The sequence below is a fragment of the Anomaloglossus baeobatrachus genome, chromosome 3 (genome assembly GCF_048569485.1).
Source record: "Anomaloglossus baeobatrachus isolate aAnoBae1 chromosome 3, aAnoBae1.hap1, whole genome shotgun sequence".
Taxonomy (NCBI): Eukaryota; Metazoa; Chordata; class Amphibia; order Anura; family Aromobatidae; genus Anomaloglossus; species Anomaloglossus baeobatrachus.
In genome coordinates this window covers 14,029,384-14,050,043 of record NC_134355.1, presented here as the reverse complement: position 1 = coordinate 14,050,043, position 20,660 = coordinate 14,029,384, and the positions used below count along the sequence as shown (strand labels likewise).

The window sequence follows — 20,660 nt, the reverse complement described above, 5'->3', positions numbered from 1 at the left end:
TCTGGATCAGTATTTCTGGCCCAGATTCTATGACGCAGCGCTCCGGGCTCCGGCTTTTTATTGTAAGGCTATCCCTATGAGGCTCAGATTTCAGTCTATAACACAGTGCGGCCCCTTGGAGAAAAAAAGTGAATGCAGCAAAATAATGCAGAAATAATTTAACCTTTTCTTCCTAAACTAATTGGCCTGCGCCGTTGTGGGACACAGAACCCCGGGTTGGGGGGAGCGTCACGTTATTTCTGCAGTATATGCATTAAATCTCAGCTCCAAAAATCAATACCGTGCACTCCACCAGCGGCCGCCAGCCTATAATTGTGCTGCTCTCTATTCTTGGAACTCAACACAACCTTGTTTTCTATCCTGCTCCATTTGTTTGATCAGTTCCACCCCGGGGACGAGGCAGGAGGCTGCCCGGAGACTGTCCTCATTTATACTCTCTCCATACTTAGAGGAGCTCTCCATGGGAAAGATGTTTCCAGCCATGGGAGACAAGCGGGTGCCGCATCCACCAATCATACCGCAGGGTCTATGGCAGGAGACTAAGCTCTGCTGCATCTGTAGCCTCAATGAACAAATGGAGCAAACTGCACGAGAGTCATGATGGTCATCAGCAGCCGGTCTATAATCAATAGTCTATAATCTGTCTTCTATAACGTATCTATTGATGTATATATCTATCTCATTATTTATCTTTCAATCCATGTCCTTCCTTTCGTTTTCTTTCTTTCTTTCTCTTTCTTTCTTTCTTTCACTTTATTTCTCTTTCCCTCTTTCCCTCTTCCTTTCCCTCTTTCTTTCCCTCTTTCTTTCCCTCTTTCTTTCCCTCTTTCTTTCCCTCTTCTTTTCTTTCTCTTTCCCTCTTTCTTTTTCTTTCTTTCTAATTCCCTCTTTCTTTCCCTCTTTCTTTCTTTTTTCTTTCCCTTTTTCTTTCTTTTTTCTTTCTCTTTCCCTCTTTCTTTCCTTTTTTTTCTTTCTTTCTTTCTCATTCCCTCTTTCTTTCTCGCTTTCTTTCCCTCCTTCTTTCCCTCTTTCTTTTCCTCTGTTTTCTTTTTTCTTTCTCTTTCCCTCTTTTTTCTTTCTTTCTATCTTTCTCATTCCCTCTTTCTTTCCTTCCTTCTTTCCCTCTTTCTTTCTTTTTTTTCTTTCTCTTTCCCTTTCTTTCTCTTTCTTGCTTTCTTTCCCTCTCTTTTTTCTTTCTTTCTTTCTCATTCCCTCTTTCTATCTTGCTTTGTTTCCCTCCTACTTTCCCTCTTTCTTTCCCTCTTTCTTTTTTCTTTCTTTCCCTCATTCTTTTTTTTTTCTTTCTTGCTTTTTCTTCTTTTCTTATTCTATCTAATAATTTCTTCTTCATTCTTAGATTTTCTGAGTCCTTGCCTGCGTCAATCTAGCAGCTATCTACAGTGGCATGTAAAAGCTTGGGCACCCCTGGTCAAACTTACTATTATTGTGAACAGTTCAGCAAGATGAAGATGAAATGATCTCATAAAAGCATAACATTAAAGATGACATATTTCCTTTGTATTTTATTGAATAAAAATATTTTCATTTTTCACATTTTAAAATTATTAAAAAGGAAAATGTGCCAATGCAAAACTTTTTGCATGGTTATTACCAAGTAGCACCCCATTTGGCAAGTATGACCGCTTCTTGTTTGAGGGATTTTCATGCATTCTTCCTTGTAGACATCTTCCAGTTGTGTGAGATTCCTGGCTCGTCTTGCATGCTCTGCTCTTTTGAGCTCTAGCCACAGATGTTCAATGATGTACAGATCAGGGGACTGTGAGGCCATTGTAAAACGTTCTGCTTGCGCCTCTTGAGGTCGTTTGACATGTGTTTAGGATCCTTATCCATTTGTAGAAGCCATCCTCTATTCTCTTCTGTTCTGTTCTGTTCTGTTCTCCTCTTTTCTCCTCTTTTCTCCTCTTTTATTCCCCTTTCCTTCCTCTTTTCTCCTTTTCATTTCAACTTCAGATTTTTTACAGTTATGTTCTGTTTGCATCAAGAATTTGTTGAAATTTCATTGAATCCATTCTTCCCTCTACCCGTGAAATGTTCCCCGTGTCATTGGCTGCAACACAACCCCAAAGCATGATTGATCCACCCCCATACTTAATGGTTGGTGAGATATTCTTTTCCTGAAATTATGTACCCTTTTTTCTCCACACATATCTTTCATAATTTTGACCAGAGTTCTATTTTAACCTCATCGGTCTACATGACTTGTAACCACAATGCCTTAGTCTTGTTTAGAAGTTCTTTTGCAGACTTCTGATGCTGAATTTTATGGTGAGGACCCAGAGGATTTCTTCTGATGACTCTTCCATGAAGGCCATATTTGTGAAGATGTCTCTGAACAGTAGAACAATGGACCACACTCTGCTAAATCTGAAGGTCTTTTACAGTTAGACAGGGGTTCTAATTTGCCTTCTTGCAATCCTATTTGCAGCGCTCACAGACATTTTGCTTGGTCTTCCAGACCTTATCTTGACCTCTACTGTTCCTGGTAATGGCCATTTTTTAATTAAAAATTACATTTCGAACTGAGGAAAGAGCAACGTGAAAACCCTTTGCTCTATTCTTTTAGCCTTCTCCTGCTTGGTGGGCCTCCACCATTTTCATTTTCAGAGTGCTAGGCAGCTGCTTAGAAGAACTCATAAATTCCAAATAATTCAAATGACCCGAATTCTCATAAAACATTAAATTCTTTATTATTTTATTTAGACAAACACACAAGAAAAATATTAAAAAGATGGATAATGATATAAAAATATCCTGGGTTTAACAAGTGTTAATTTTTCTTTTTTTTAAATATTATACATAATAAATTCACAGGTTCATCACACAATTTTTTTAAACAAATTTTTTGTACATATGTTTTTGTGAAGTTGGTCTCTTGCAAAAGTATTCAACCCCTAATCCGCCCACATCAAGGTCGACTATAATATATAATTTATGATCTATAGGAAAGTGCTAGTGCATTAGCATACAACAAAAAAAAAAAAAGTAAACAATTTGAGAGACCAAAGATACATGAGATGAATGAGGGGTTGAATAGTTTTGTTTAGGGATGGGAATAATCTGCTTATTCCAATGAATCTATGCAGAGTTAATGTCTAAGGCAAGCCATAAACTGCATCAGAAAAAAACTGTGAACACGTTGTCACATGAATTGCTGTAAACAAATGCCCATTATACCTATGTATCTACTATATGTTAAGAGTTAACAGAGCAAAATGCAATCTGCCATATGATTAACAGGAATAATATCACATCAGCATATTACCAGGCAGGCCACATAACATCATGAACACTGATGTGTTTAGAGCAATGCTTCTCAAACAGGTATATTAAGGGTTAACAGAGCAAGATTTAATCCAGTTGCAGGAGTTAGATTACACCAGTGTGTTACTAGACAAGCCGCATAACATTAAGCCATATACACTGGTGTGGTCACAGCAATACTTATCAAGCAGGTACAAGGATCAAATCAACATAGTGTTAAACAGGTCATACAGAGCGGTGATGAACCAAAGCATAAATAGAAGCCTTACATAAGAAACCCAAGATCCCCTTAAGGCTTATATTTATGCTTTGGTTCATCACCGCTCTGTATGACCTGTTTAACACTATGTTGATTTGATCCTTGTACCTGCTTGATAAGTATTGCTGTGACCACACCAGTGTCTATGGCTTAATGTTATGCGGCTTGTCTAGTAACACACTGGTGTAATCTAAGGCTATGTTCGCACGTTGCGTTTTTTACCGCGTTTCTGCAGCGTTTTTGGCAGCAGCGTTTTTGCGCAAAAACGCATGCGTTTTTGATTTCCAGCAAAGTCTATGGGAAAAGCAGAAATCCTGTCTGCACTTTGCTTTTTGTTCAGCAGCGTTTAATTTGCATATTTGTGGTCAAAAACCATGCTGAAAAAGAAGCAGCATGTCAGTTGTTTTTGCCATTTCTGCAGCGTTTCCTTAACATTGGAGTCAATGAGAAATGGCAAAAAGCAACCAAAATCACAATTCCTGCGTTTTTCATGCTTTTTACCTGCTTTTCCACTGCGTTTTTGGCTCCAAAAACGCATGCTTTTCTGGACAAAAATTAATGGGTTCTAATGTTCCTTTACACACACACAATAACCGAAAATTTAAATGTTAAAAAATAATAAACTTTAGCTATTTTTCTGATAGAATGTGCATAACCACTATTATTACATTAAAATTGATAATTTCCCATATAATTTTATTAAAAGATAATTTTATACTTTTTTTCTCTTTTTTCATTCTTTTTGACTAATTCAACTTTATTTCTCAGTGTCTTGATCTCAAAAACGCATCTGCAGAAACGCAGGTGAAAACGCAGGCAAAAAGCGCTGAAAACGCACTAAAAATGCGGTAAAAACGCATGCGTTTTTAGCGCTAAAAAATGGTCAAAAACCAAGGGAAGGAAAACGTGCAGAATAAACTGCAGGTACTCCGACGCAACGTGCGAACATAGCCTAACTCCTGCAACTGGATTAAATCTTGCTCTGTTAACCCTTAATATACCTGTTTGAGAAGCATTGCTCTAAACACATCAGTGTTCATGATGTTATGTGGCCTGCCTGGTAATATGCTGATGTGATATTATTCCTGTTAATCATATGGCAGATTGCATTTTGCTCTGTTAACTCTTAACATATAGTAGATACATAGGTATAATGGGCATTTGTTTACAGCAATTCATGTGACAACGTGTTCACAGTTTTTTTCTGATGCAGTTTATGGCTTGCCTTAGACATTAACTCTGCATAGATTCATTGGAATAAGCAGATTATTCCCATCCCTAAACAAAACTGTTCAACCCCTCATTCATCTCATGTATCTTTGGTCTCTCAAATTGTTTACTTTTTTTTTTTTTTTTTTGTTGTATGCTAATGCACTAGCACTTTCCTATAGATCATAAATTATATATTATAGTCGACCTTGATGTGGGCGGATTAGGGGTTGAATACTTTTGCAAGAGACCAACTTCACAAAAACATATGTACAAAAAATTTGTTTAAAAAAATTGTGTGACGAACCTGTGAATTTATTATGTATAATATTTAAGAAAAAGAAAAATTAACACTTGTTAAACCCAGGATATTTTTATATCATTATCCATCTTTTTAATATTTTTCTTGTGTGTTTGTCTAAATAAAATAATAAAGAATTTAATGTTTTATGAGAATTCGGGTCATTTGAATTATTTGGAATTTCTGATATTTGATGACCCTGAAAATAGTTTGATAAGTTGGAAATTTAGAAGAACTCATGGCTGCTGGTTTTGGCACAAGGTTGGAGGAGGCCGGGTTTTTATAAAGCTGGGACATTTTCATCCCCTGGCCTTTCCTAACAATGATCATGACCAAGCCATAACCCTAACAGGCTAATTAAGGTCTGAAACTTTGATGAAAGTTATCCGAGCGCACAAATTGCTAAAGGTACCTAAACTTTTGCACTGGCCCATTTTCCTTTTTCTAATTTTTAAAATGTAAGAGATGAAAACATATATTTTTGTCTAAAATACAAAGAAAATGTGTCATCTTTAACGTTCTGCATTTTAAAGATCACTTCATCTTCAACTTGCTTAAGTTGTTCACAATAGCAGTAATTTTGACAAGGGGCGCACAAACTTTTGCATGCACTGTCTATCTATTTATCTGTCTGTTACATAGTTACATAGGTTGAAAAAAGACCTAGGTCCATCTAGTTCACCTTCCTCCACCAATTTTACATTTTGTCCCTAAGTCACTTATAACTGACAATGTTGTTGTGTAGTGAGGAAATCCTCCGCCCTGATATAAAGCTGTTATAGTATCTGCCATTACTACCTCTTGTGGTAGTGTATTCCACAGCCTGACCGCTCTAACTGTAAAGAACCCTTTCCTATTTAGCTGCCGGAATCTCTTTTCTTCCACTCGCAGTGTATGCCTCCTGGTCCTTAGTATTGTCTTTGGAAGAAATAAGTCATGTGCCAGTCCTTTATATTGACCACACATGTCTGTATATCACATATCGATTGATCTATATATCTGTCTCTTTATCTATCAATGTCCTTCCATTCTTTTCTTGAATTTATCTTTCTTTTAATCTTCTTTTTATCTTTCTTTTTTCTTTTTTTATCTTTTTTTTATATATATTTTTTTCTTTTGTTATCGTTCTTTCTATTTTTTTCTCTCTCTATTTCTTTTTCTCTTTCTTTTTCTCTTTCTTTTTCTCTTTTTTTTTCTTCTTTTACCTTTCTTTCTACTTTTTTCTTTTTTTTTCTTTTTTTTAATCTTTCTTTTTATTTCTTTTTTTACCTTTCTTTCTACTTTTTTATTTTTCTCTTTCTTTCTCTCTTTTTCTCCTTTTTTAGCTTTCTTTTTTTATCTTTTTTATTTCTTTTTTTACCTTTCTTTCTATTTTTTCTTTCTCTCTTTCTTTTTATCTTTCTTTTGTTACCTTTCTTTTTTCTTTTTTTACCTTTCTTTCTACTTTTTTCTTTTCTCTCTTTCTTTCTCTCCTTTTCTCTTTCTTTTTCTCTTTCTTTTTTCATCTTTTTTTATATTTTTTGTTCTTTTTTTACCTTTCTTTCTTTCTATTTTTTCTTTCTCTCTTTTTCTCTTTCTTTTTTTATCTTTTTTTATTTCTTTTTTTACCTTTCTTTCTATTTTTTTCTCTCTCTTTTCTTTTTCTCGTTTTCTCTTTCTTTTTCTTTTTTTTCTTTTTTTACCTTTCTTTCTATTTTTTTCTCTCTTTTTCTCTTTCTTTTTATTTTTCCTTTCTTTTGTTTTCTTTCCAATAATCCCTTCTTCATTCCTAGATTGGCTCCTTGTCTTGCCGCCTGTGACCGTGTAATGGAGCCTGTCACGTGTATGTAGTGTTGCGTCCTCGGTGGGGAAACATGCCTTTCCCGTACAGATTACACAAGATTTGTAGAAATCTCTTTAATAAATAATCACATACGCTCTGAACAGAAGGTTGAGGAGAAGGATTATAGAGATATCTGGAAACATCGGAATCCATTCATCACACTCCGCAGGTCTCAGGGATGAAAACATCTTTTATTTTCTTCTTGTTTGTTCTGTATCATGCGGAAATCTCAATATTCTGGTTGTGAATATCCTGCGTTCTGCTTTGTATCATTGCTGGACATTTGCCTTAATGCCGCCATTGTTAGGGCTGTGCTATATGGTGGGCACAGTGATGTTTGCCCGTGGCCTCCACCACCCGCCAGTGCTCAGGAGGACTCTCTGTGATACAGACCATTATTTTTGGTTCTCTTTTTATGCCAACGGTTCATGTAATGCAAATGTTTACAACTGATTCACTCATTGAAACTTTTTGAATAAGGCAATTTTTTTGTGCAACTTTCCTGCAGTTCCCCTGACGCTTGAAAAAGTAATTATTTTTTTTTGTTTGTCAAAAACTTAATTAGTTTATACAAAAGTTAGTTGAATGTGACATTTTAAACGATGATTTGACTTATTTTTCTCTATAAAAGGTGCACAAAAATAGAAAAAAAAATCAATTTTTGATTTTGCACAAAATTAAACAAATCATGTGCAAAGAATTTGGCACATAAAAACAAGATAAAAAAGTAACCTAAAAAAACCCCTAAATGATGAATCATATCTTAAATGTTGACCAAAATCCTAAAAAGAAACAAATGGCAGAAATTTTTCAGTCCCAGAGGAACATTTTAATCTGCATCAGTAATTCTTAATTATCACAGATTCTAGTGGCTAATCCATAGTAGTCACTGGAATGTTAGCTGAGGACAGAGCTGGGGCCAAAGGACAAATTGATATCGATTTTATCTATCAAATTATATTTTCATGTAAAAATATGAATTTGGGACATAAAATCATTTTTGAAATTGTGTTTCATTAAAAATGTTACACCATTTTGCTTCTACAGGTTCTTGGTTTCCAGCGTATTCAACCATGACATGATTAAATAATTATTTATAATTTTATTTCTGTAACGCCAACATATTCCGCAACACTTTACAAATAAGGGGGGAATTGTCACTCTTAGATCAGTTGCAGAATGGAGAGCGTGGGTAGGTAATAGATAGATGAGGGAGGAGATGTAGGGCGGTGCAGCACTCTGGAGAGGACAGGTAGATGATACAGAGATGAGGGAGGAGATGTAGGGGGGGTGCAGCACTGTGGAGAGGACGGGTAGATGATAGACAGAGATGATGGTGGAGATGTAGGGGGGATGCAGCACTGTGGAGAGGACAGGTAGATGATAGACAGAGATGAGGGTGGAGATGTAGAGGGGTGCAGCACTGTGGAGAGGACAGGTAGATGATAGACAGAGATGAGGGTGGAGATGTAGGGGGGTGCATAGCTGTGGAGAGGATGAGTAGATGATAGACAGAGATAAGGGTGGAGATGTAGGGGGGTGCCGCACTGTGGAGAGGACGGGTAAGTGATAGACAGAGATGAGGGTGGAGATGTAGGGGGGTGCATAGCTGTGGAGAGGACGGGTAGATGATACAGAGATGAGGGAGGAGATGTAGGGGGGTGCAGCACTGTGGAGAGGACGGGTAGGTGATAGACATAGATGAGGAGAAGATGTAGAGGGGTGCCACACTGTGGAGAAGATGGGTAGGTGATGGAGATGAGGGAGGAGATGTAGGGGGGTGGAGAGAATGGGTAGGGTGATAGAGATGAGGAGAAGACGTATGGTGGTGCAGAACTGTGGAGAGGACAGGTAGGTGATAGACAGATGAGGGAGAAGATGTAGGAAGTGCAGAACTGTGGAGAAGATGGGTAGGTAATAGAGAGTAGTGGATGGGCAGCCGGTGTAATGACTGTCACAAGCGGGAGGCATCGCTGTAACGGCTGGACAGAAATACAATACTGGCTGCAGTTTGGATAAGGGAGGATAAATTTGGTTAGAGGGAGACTGATCAGTAAAGAGTTGTAATAGTCCAGACGAGAATGAATAACAGCTACTGTGAGAGTTTTTACAGTTTCAAAGGTGAGAAAAGGTCGGATTCTGGAGATGTTTTTAAGATGCAGGTGACACGAGCGAGTGCTCGGATCTAGGGAATAAAGGAAAGTTCTGTGTCAGATATAACTGGAAGACAGCGAGCGTGCTGCTGGGAGTTACGGTTCAACCACCAAAGGTAATTGCAATATCGGGTACAGGTCGGTTTGTAGAGGGAAAAAAATGAGAAGTTAAGTTTTTGAGAGATTCAGTTTCAGATAGAAGGAGGACACGGTGCTAGAGTCTGTGGATAGAAGTCAACTGAGCGGAGAACAGAAAGAGCTACAAGCTCCCTTGGTTATTGAGAGCTGACTGATGAGTTCTTAGTTAACTCATTCCGCAGTCAGCAATAGACAGTGCAACACTATATAGAAGACAAGTGGTGCAAAATTATTAATGAAACCCAACTACAAAAATGATTTTTACCCCCAATTATGTCCATTTAACTAAAAACAAAATTCATCAAACGTGGACAATCACTGTAAGGAATAGAGGATAAAACGGAGCAAGTATCTAATGTTTGCCATGAACCTACCTAATCGTGCTCCAGCGACAATCATCAGGCACCAATGATTTATTCTTGTAGCGGCTGTGCACGCACAATGCACCGGCCGCCCAGCTAGGATTATTGGACAATTGAAGAGCTCATCTTGATTCCCTTTGTTCTGTCTGTACAGTATATAGGAACAGATGGGAGCGCGATTCCAGAAAAATGATGTGTACAAAGTAGTCAAAGGAGCACAAACACGGAAATACAGTCATTGGCTGCAGATACGAGGGCCGCGTGCAGGTTGTATGACGCCTTTGATGGAGAGATATTTGGGGTCACAGCAGTCAGCACCATCCTGATCGGACATTGATCAGACTCAAGTGAGATGGGGTCCATTAGTGGCCCCCTGTACTAGAGTAATATGTAACTATTTGTTTCAGATACTTTTCAGTGTATCATACTGCTATTAGGATGGTTCATTAAAGGGGTTATTACATAAAGGTAGCTGGTGCCTTTATGCCTTTTTGTCCATCATTCAAGGTCTCCAGCTGGTCACAAAGCCACCATCTACTCATCAACTCCTTAAAAGTCAACTCTCCTGTAAGGGTGTGTAGTGCCGGCGTCCCTGCAGGGATGTTCAGTTATCCACTGCCTCCGGGGAGGTTGCGTCATCCTCCGCAGCTCTGTGGCCGCCCGAGTGCTTGTTTGCCTCCCTCTCCCCCTGGGGCATGTGCACGCTACACAGGCTCTCTAAGAATGCGCTTAGGGAGCATGCACTCACACCAGCCCTCCTCTTAATGTGCCGGTGCACCATTTCCCTGAAATTCCTCTCAGCCTATGGCTGAGAGACACTATGTATTTATGTATTTAAAGCAACCTCCCATTAGGGGAAGTTCCTGTGCAACATTCCTAGTTGTTAGACTTCCACTCTGCTAGCTAGTTGTCAGGCCCCGTAGCTCCTGTGTCCATTCCCTGTACCTATCTTCCCATACCTATCTACTGTCATGGTTTCATCTCCCTGCCACATGGCTAGGGGTTGGAGCCTTTCTCTGGGCCTCATTTCCGGTGCCTGGACCCTTTAAATGGGATCATCTCTGGTGAACCGACGCCGGTTATAAGCTAAGCTCTGCTCTGCTGTGATTGCTGGTCCCTGTAAGTGTTTGATCATGATCCGTCTCCCCTGTGCTCCCGTCCTCTGTCTGTGTCTCATCCCCTTGATCTCCGTCTGTCTCCCCTGACATACCTGCGTTCCTTTCCTGCCTGCTTCTTGTCCCCTCTCCCTCCTACCTCCCCTCCTCTGTTACTTCCTTTGGTAATGTCCTCAGCCTGACCCCGACCTTTCTCCTGCGCGTCCCTCTGGTCTGTTACTACTTTTCCTGTGTTCGACCCGGCCTGTCTGACCATCCTCCACACACCTCGTGGCATCTGCTCTCCCTGCTGGTGCTGTAAGGTATTGCATCAGCACACACTGTGCTTCAGCTCCCCGGCTGGTGTCTTGACATCTACCCTGCTATTCCCACAATACCTGCCTCAGCCACCCCTGTGTGTACCTGCCTGCGCCTGTGTCCATACCTGAGTTTGTCTCCTGTCCTGGGAGTCACCTGCCACAGTCCCGTTCACTGCCCTGGCAGTGGTACCTGGCGTCCACCTCGCGACAGGTTCTTAGTTAAGCCCCTCCAACTAAGGCTAAGCCCAGGTTCCCCCTCAGATTCCGTGGGTCCGGCAGTGAGCGTTACAGGGGGCCTAGAGCGAGATTCGATGTGTCTGAATATCTTCATGCATTCTACATTGAGCTGGTGACGTTGCCCTTTCAGGATCTTGGATTTACTATACATCACACTGAGTGGAGTACGGTGTGACGTGCAGCACATCGGGGATTTTCTATACATTTATGGTTCTGTATATATTTATGTCTCGTGTATGGAGATGTCATGTGCAGTCTATAGCTGTATTTGGTATTATATGAGGTTGCATTTTAAATTTTATACTGATTTTTCGGGACATATGTAAGGTCTGCACAATGCCATACGCTAAATATGTTAAGGCTTGGGGAATTATCATGAAGCCACATTCTTCAATTTCCGATTTTGCCACCTGTGTTTTCTCCATAAATAAATTCTACAATTTAATGATTTATGTTTAATTATCTCTAGATTATAAATGTATAAAAATGATCTCCGGCTTTGTAAAATAATTATTTCAATTAAACATTATTAATCAAATTTAATTCAGCTATTTAATATATTTTGTCATTTAAACAAAGCAAAACATGTTAATAATAGAACGAAAAAATGAGTTAATTGATTTGGAATCATTAAATAATGGAAAAAAAAAATGAATGATTTAATGAACTATTTAAAGAAAATAAAATCAACAAATGGATCCATTGTAAAATTTATGGTAAAAAAAAAATGAAAAAAATGAAAATCGAAAACTAATGAACGATTGAATAAAAAAGACAAATTAAAAATTAAGGGAATGAATGAATGAATGAATATAAGAAAGAAAAGAGAACAAGAGAATACATTAAAGATAAAATGAATGATGACATGTATGAAAATAAAAAAAATGTAGTTAATGGTTAAGTTAGGGAATTTATAAAAACATGAATGAATGAATGAATGAATGAATGAATGAATGAAACACAATAATAAAAAAGGGCCAAGAAATGAATGGATGAATTTACAAATCAATTAGATAATTAATAGAAATAAAAGAAGCAAGAAAAAATAAATGTAAGGAGGGCGTCAACTAATGATGAAAATGAATGAATAAGTGAATTAAAAATTAATGAGTGAATGAATGACTGAATGAGAGAATCAATGAATGAATAAAATATACAAAAATGATACAAATGATGACATTATTTAAAGAAAAAAAGATTAACAGACTAATTTATGATCAAATTAGATAATTAAGACAAATAAATGAAGCAAAAAAAATAAAAGTATGAAAAGGGCCAACTTATGATTAAATAAAGAACTGAATGAATGAATGAATGTATGAAACACAATACTAAAAAGGGCTAAGAAATGAAAGGATTAATTTATGAATCGATAATTGAAAGAAATAAATGAAGCAGAAAAAAATAAAACTAAGGAGGGGGTCAACTTATGATGACAAGGAATGAATAAATGAATGAAAAAATAATGAGTGATTGAATGAATGAATGAGAGAACTAATGAATGAATAAAATATACAGCAAATATATGAATGATGACATTGAAAATATCTAACAAATTAAGACAAATAAATGACCAAAAAAAAAAATCAAAGTATGATGAGGGCCAACTTATGATTAAAAGGAATGAAGAATGAATGAATAAATGAAACACAATAGTAAAAAAGTGCAAAGAAATGAACGGATGAATTTACAGATCGTAATTAATAGAAATAAAGCACAAAAAAATAAAAGTAAGGAGGGCAGTAACGTAGGAAAAAGAATGAATAACTGAATGAAAAAAATGAGTGAATGAATGAATAAAATATACAACAAATATATGAATAATGACATTAATTTTTGAAAGAAGAAAATATTTAAGGAATGAACAGATGAATTTATGATCCAATTAGATAATTAAGACAAATAAATGAAGCAAGATAAAAAAGTATGAAAAGAGACAATTTATGATTAAAAGGAATGAAGAACTGAATGAATGAATGCATGAAATACAATAGTAAAAAAAAGGGCTAAGAAATTAAAGGATGAATTTATGAATCAATAATTAATCAAAATAAATGAAGCACAAAAAAATAAAAGTAAGGAAGGTGTCAACTTGTGATGAAAAGGAATGAATAAATAAATTAAAAATGAGTGAATGAATGAACCAATGAATGAATACAATATACAACAAATGAATGATGACATTAATTATTGAAAGAATATAAGCTGTAACAAATAAAGACAAATAAAGCAAGAAAAAATAAAGTATGATTAAAGAGAATGAAGAACTGAATGAATGATTGAATGAAACACAATAGTAAAATTTAATGAAGAAATAAAAATAAATGAATTAAAGAAGGTAATGCCGGAAATGTAAATCTACGTGTGATATCAGATTGTCTACACAACTCGTGAATTTGTACCGATGCTCTGATATATGACAGTGATTTTTGAATTTCTTTATCGTATCCCCAGAGCACAATATAATGAATGTTTTTGTCATTCTCTTTCTTGTATTTCTATTCAAGGATGATCCCTGCTTCAAACAAAGCCTTTGTTGTGAACAACCTGGTCTCGGGGACGGCGTACGACCTGTGCGTCTTGGCCATTTGGGACGACACGGCAACGACTCTAACAGCCACCAACATCGTGGGATGCTCTCAGTTCTTCACCCAAGAGGACTATCAACAGTGCCAGTCCATGCACAGCCAGTTCTTAGGGGGAACAATGATTCTAGTTATTGGCGGCATCATAGTTGCTACATTGCTGGTCTTCATTGTTATCTTAATGGTAAGATATAAAATTTGCAACAATTCCCAGGGCAAGATGGCCAATGTCAGCAATGTCTATTCCCAAACTAATGGCGGAAATTCAGTGCAGAATGGCTTGCCACCACAAGTCAACCCCAAAGTGGTGGTGAGGAATGAACTAATGGAATTCAGATGTGGCTCAGTGCACAGTAGTGTCTCATCCTCTTCTAGTTCGGTGAATAGTCCGGAAGGGGATGACTATAGTCTACAGAGTAATCAAAGCACTCTGTCCAATAAATGGAGATCCGTCTCCAGGTCGAAACATAACATTGATAGACTTATGGGAGCGTTTGCCTCCCTGGAGCTTAGGTGTCAAAAAAAGGAGGATACTATAGACTCCAGGACTTCTACCACAGTCCACCTGTCAGACAAAGAGCCTTTGTTGGGCAACCAAGAGTCCAAAGTCCGTAGTCTCCTTATGTTACCTCTGGAGGGGAAAGCAAAACGTAGTCATTCTTTTGACATGGGGGACTTTGCCACAACTCAGTGTTGTAGTTACCCAAGAAAGATCACAAATATTTGGACTAGGAGAAGCCTCTCAGTTAATGGGATGCTTTTACAATATGACGATAGCGAACTTACAGGGAACACAACTAGAAGCACCTACGACAGCTCAGAATGGGTAATGGAAAGCACAGTGTAAATACGGTTCTCCTCCTTTAATGGCAAGTATAGCATACAAGAAAATACCCTAAGAATTGAGTAGGTCTCTGACATCAGAGATGGGTAACAGCAAAAACCTCCGCAAGAGTTGCCATGACACAAGTCGAGACAGTTGTGTTAAGCCCCGGCAGTGGTGGACTGTTCAGAAGAAGCACCTGGTATAATCTAAGTGCTCCTTACCATAGAAACCCAAGAAAAAGACATCTGAAGAAGGAATTATCATTCCTGTCTTTAAGTTCAAACCTATGATGAAGATCCACAGAGGCATCGGTGATGTAACGTTGACGCCACCAACCATCCAAATACAGCACCATCTATGGTCACCTCAAATCTTTCTTCCCTTATTTTCCATTTAACTTTTTATTTTTTTCTTATTTTCCCTTTTTTGTTTCTTTTTTATTGTTTCTTTTACTGTCGTCATTGTATTATTTTAGAGTCATTCAGATTAATAAAGGGAAAGCGTTAACCAAATATATATTTTCAGACAAATAAAACAAAAAGTTATGTAGATCCTTCACATATATATTGTTTTTTCCCCAGGAGTGATGCTGTGTTTTAGTCATTTGGGAAAAAAAGAAAAAAAAAAATTATTAATTAAAAAAAAATAAATACATTTGGGGGATTTAATTTTTGAAATAAAAAAGAAAATAATTGAGAAAAATTCTAAATTTGGGGATTTAATTTTTGAAATATAATAAAAGAAAATATTTGAAAAAAAATCAGAATTTGGGGATTTAATTTTTGAAACATAAAAAAGCAAATAATTGAAAAAAAAATACTGAATTTGGGGTTTTAATTTTTGAAATATAATAAAAGAAAATATTTGAAAAAACCCCTCTGAATTTGGGGATTTAATTTTTGAAATTTAAAAAAAAGCAAATCATTGAAAAAAAATTCAGAATTGGGGATTTCATTATTTGAAATTAAAAAGAAAAGAATTGAGAAAAATTCTGAATTTGGGGATATAATTTTTGAAATAAAAAAAAGAAAATGATTGAAAAAAAATTCTGAATTTGGGGATTTATTTTTTGAAATAAAAAATATCTAAAAATTAGAGTTTAATTTGGAAATTTATCCCGAAGGGCTAAGTAGAGGAATTTTTAATATTTTATAAGTGTGATCATTTTATGGGGTGGAGGGAAAGAGGGTGCACAAGTTTTAGAAACTCTGTTGTTGCTGATTTACTTAACTATTATTGAATTACTGTGTTGGCTCCAGAGTCAGTACAGGTATTATTTTTTAATTTTGTCTTCAAATTTTTATTTTTTTTAAACTAACCATTTGTTTACTCTTTTCTGGCTCTGGAGACCCAAAAATATGGAAGTACTTTAGCAACAGCTGAAAATCCAAAGCTTGTCCATCCATAAAACAATGAGTGAAGCCTTGTCATTCCCCTGAGGGTACTAGCTAACAAAATATATAGTGCTCAGAATTTAATAAGATATGACAAGATAAAAATTGTCATTCCAGATGTCAGCAACACAGTCAAGCGTATCGTCCGGGAGTAGCAGGATTTCATTGACGGCTTGCACTTCCTAGTTAAAAAATACCTGGAGAGTACCAACGTTTTACGAAGGACTAAAATGGATTTTTGACTCGTCCACCACCATTCACATTAATGACTTTCTTGTGACTGAAAGGGAGAGAAAAACAAAAAGTACTATTAGCCATCATGGACTTGGTTAGCTCTGTTTTAATTTTGTTTCTACGATTTCTCTGGTCATTGGCATTTTTGTACAGAAAAAAAAAAAAAAACTAACAAGGTGAATATAATGTATAATGTTTTTTATATCACAAAAAGAAAAAAAAAACAAACGAGACGAGAGCTATATTGTGAGCCGGCTGTGTACTTCTCTTGTATGGTCATGTTTCCTACTTGGAATTTTAGAATATGACATTCATGTGGAAAAAGAAACAATTTTTGCTACAAATTGTACAGTAAAAAAAAATAATTCTGCAATGAAATCTGGGCTATTTTACTTACATAGAGGTTTTATTATTTTTGGAATATATGGAGTATATAGGGAAAAGGGTCACGTAGGACGGTTTATGTACGGGATAGGATCCCACAGAAATAGTCATGTTTGCCAGCCTTGGTAGATGATCACCACTCTTAAGAGACACCTCGCCCCTCCACTTTTGTCTTTAACCCATTCCACAGCGCTCCTGATGCAGAATCAGAAGGAAGTCCACCTAATGGCACCAGGCACAAGGTTTCCAGGAGGTTTCGCTGCCTGTGAGAGATTTCCAAGTCCTCTGGGGTTCCCAGGAGGTTTCACTACCTGTGAGAGATTTTCCAAGTCCTCTGGGGTTCCCAGGAGGTTTCGCTACCTGTGAGAGATTTTCCAAGTCCTCTGGGGTTCCCAGGAGGTTTTGCTGCCTGTGAGAGATTTTCCAAGTCCTCTGGGGTTCCCAGTAGGTTTCGCTGCCTGTGAGAGATTTTCCAAGTCCTCTGGGGTTCCCAGGAGGTATCGCTGCCTGTGAGAGATTTTCCAAGTCCTCTGGGGTTCCCTTGCTGTTGGCGATTTTCCTCTGGGTCTCCGGGAGGTTTCCCAATTCTCCGGCAACCTCTGGGACCTTCCAGAAGACTTCTCAATAGTGCAAAAATTTAATGAGTGACTTTGATTCCATAGAGACTAAAAAAAGACAAAAGTATTTTACAAATCACACAGTATAAGGTGATTCAGTCACTGTTGTGTCATCTTCAGAGATGGAGCAGGTCAGCAATTAATTTACAGAAGTAGTTTACATATTACATGATCTTCAGAGTGTAATTTATTGGATAGAAAGTAAAAAAAAAAATAATAATATTTTAAAAGAATTGTTGTAGGATTCTGGAAAAAAAACAAAAACTCCACCCCAGTGTAAGAGGATGTGTCTAATATTGCAGCCCAGCTCTTTAAAATTAAATGGAGCTGAACGGCAAAACTCTGCACAACCTGTGGACAGAATGGCAGTATTTTGGTTATGTATTTTTTTCTCCTGTTTTTTTTTTTTTTTGGAGTTTTTAGATAAACATTCTTAAAAATGCCTGCCACCAAAATGCCATCTGGATGCCATTTTGTTGGATTCATAATGGCAGGGAAGGGGTTAAAAAAATAAATAAATAATATTTACCCAGCCTTCCCCTGTCTTTATTGGTCTGGTCACTGACGCAAACATCACTAGCATCTCTGGCTTCTCTGATGCAGCAGAAGGTGACGACAACGCCGGGCAACAGAAGACGATGGAGATGGTTAATTGTAGACCAAAGAAGTTTACCAGGTGAGGGCTACAGATGAGCGGGCACTACCATGCTCGGGTGCTCAGTTCTCGTAACTAGTGATGAGCGGGCACTACCATGCTAGGGTGCTCAGTTCTTGTAACTAGTGATGAGCGGGCACTACCATGCTCGGGTGCTCAGTTCTCGTAACTAGTGATGAGCGGGCACTACCATGCTCGGGTGCTCAGTTCTCGTAACTAGTGATGCCCATCACAGCCATGTCAAGCATTGGAATGGCTGTCATTGGCCACTGTAAAAAAAGGAAGCAAAAATGTTAAAGCAGTACATACTTACTGAGTCTCCCCATGGCTGCAGCCTTACGTCTGGGTCTGACATTTATCTCTAATGCCTATTCACTGTTTTCCCCTTTCTCCAGTCTCTAATCGGCTGCTGTCAGACCCCGACCCCACCATCTGAGACAACGTCTGTGATTGGTTGGAATCACACACACTGTATGTGTCTTTACCCTGTTGATTAATAAATAAATAAAACAATTGGCATAGGGTCCCCCCCGTATTGAGATATAGAGGTACATTTTCTTAATTATGTAATAATTTAAATAACTATATAAAGCATTTACAAGAACGACGTGCGGTCCCCCCAATTTCGATACCCAGTCATTATAAAGCCCAACATCTGGGGGCAGGTATTCTCAGGCTGTGGAGCCCCATGCTTATTGGGAGCCCTCCAGCCTAAAAATATCAGACTGCAGCCTCCCAGAATTGCCGCATCCACATCTATTAGATGTGACAATCCCAGCACTTTACTCGGCTCTTCCCGATTGCCCTGGTGCTGTGGCAATTGGGGTAATAAGGGGTTAATGGTAGCCCACAGCTGCCACTAAGCCCTGGATTAGTGATGGGTAGGGGTCAAGAATACCCACCATCACTAATCCTATTAGTAAAAAGAAACAAACACAAGCACACAGAAAAATCCTTTATTTAAAAAAAATATAAGAAACACACTGAAAATACACCTTATGGCAAAAGAAATTGCATCACTATCGCATGTGGTATGATGCGATAGTGATGCGATTTTTTTTTTTTGCCAGAAGGTGTAGATTGCGTGCATGAATATGGTGTAAACATTTCATTACTAAACCTGCATCTCTTGAGAAAAAATGCACAAAAATGGTTTTTATGCCGTTTCACTGCAATTTTCTTCATGGAGGTGAAATTTGGTGCAGAAATCTGGTGCAGACATTTCAGCATCAAATTTGCACCTCTTGAAGGAAAACTGCATCGAAATGGCATTAAAAAACAGTTTTTGTGCATTTTTTTGGTGCTGAAATTTTTACATCATGTTCCTGCATCTAATCTACACTGCCTGGCAAAAAAAACAACACATCATTACCGCATCATACCGAAGTGATGCATTTTTTGCTAGGAGGTGTAGATTGGGGGCACAAGTTCGGGTGCTAGCCATATGTTAGTGAATTTTGTTAAAAGGCTGCAGCGCAGCCAATCAGCTTTATTACATGTGAAAGATGCCTGTACACTGCTGTGAACAGCAAACAATTTATTCCATATCCACATGTTTGCAGGGCAATTGTTCCTCTTTTTGCTTTCTTTTGCCGCCCTCTAGCCTTTACTGCGACCAATTTACTTTCATTTTACAGCACCAAAGTTCAAATCCCTATTTACTTATGTGGGGTTCAAGTTCGGATCAAGTCCGGGTCCCAAACCAAATGCCAAACCCGGCAAACCTACACTTCCACAGGTCTGCTCATCCTTAGTTACAAGGTCTCACATCAGTCATTCTGAATGACCTCACTGAGGGAGCCTCAGTTAACTCAATCTGCAGCCAGCAGAAGACACAGAGGCTATAGAGGGCAAACAGTGGACAGTTTTTTAATGAAACCCAATGGCAAAAGTTTTTTTTAGCCCCAAATGCATACACTTTAGGTAAAAGATGGACAACATCTTTAGCTTACTGCCCCATTTATTACAGTATTTAAAGCAGCAGCATTTATTAAAGCCATGACTGTAATCTCCTGGACCCCAGTGCAACATGAGGTTCCTCAGTGAGCATGTGGCATTTATTATTCAGGTGTCGCCATTTTGCCCCAGCGGGCAGTAGAGCGTAGGTGTGACAGCTGCCTCTGCACCTCTTAAATCGAGCACGAGAATAAATATTTGCTACTCTGAACACTTGCACCATATTGAGGGTCAGGCACATCATCGTAGCTTGTTACCAAATTTGCAGACTAATTCTGAAAAGTATTTGCAAATAAATTCAAGATTTTCTGATGCGGAGTGTAGACCGTTTCTATGCGGAGGAGGAACATCTGGTCACGTGGTGCCATCTGTGTCATCCATCCTGTGGAATTGTGTGACACTTTCTATGATATTTTTCTCATCGCAATGAAAAATGTTATACTAAAAATCCACAAAATCTACAGAGAAAAATAAAGAACTAAAAAAAAATGTACATACAGTATATATTTATATATATATATATATATATATATATATATATATATTTTTATATATATATATATATATATATATATATATATATATATATATATGAAATAAAATAAAATTTGCAGTCAGAAAGAAAAAAAATAACTTATCTTGTATCTTCCTGACATAATGGTAACAAAAGCTTTTGTTTTTTATTTACTTTTAATTATTGTTTTATTTTGTTTTTAGAAATGGAATATGAGAAATGTTCACAATTATATTTTGGGGTTTTGTACTGAAAAAAAAGGGATGTGAAAAGATCTAAGAATTTATGAAATACTATCATGCGTTCTATCTACTTCAC

At 37.5% G+C, this 20,660-nt stretch overlaps 1 protein-coding gene across 1 annotated transcript in view; it reads left to right on the top strand.

Moving 5' to 3' along the window:
• The window catches only part of LRFN2 (leucine rich repeat and fibronectin type III domain containing 2), a 710,723-nt gene extending 692,978 nt beyond the window's left edge, over nt 1-17,745 (top strand). Inside the window, 1 exon segment of the mRNA XM_075339004.1 lies at nt 13,685-17,745. Coding sequence (XP_075195119.1) covers nt 13,685-14,609 — 925 coding nt within the window. The 3' untranslated portion in view covers nt 14,610-17,745.
• The last annotated feature ends 2,915 nt before the right edge of the window (nt 17,746-20,660 follow it).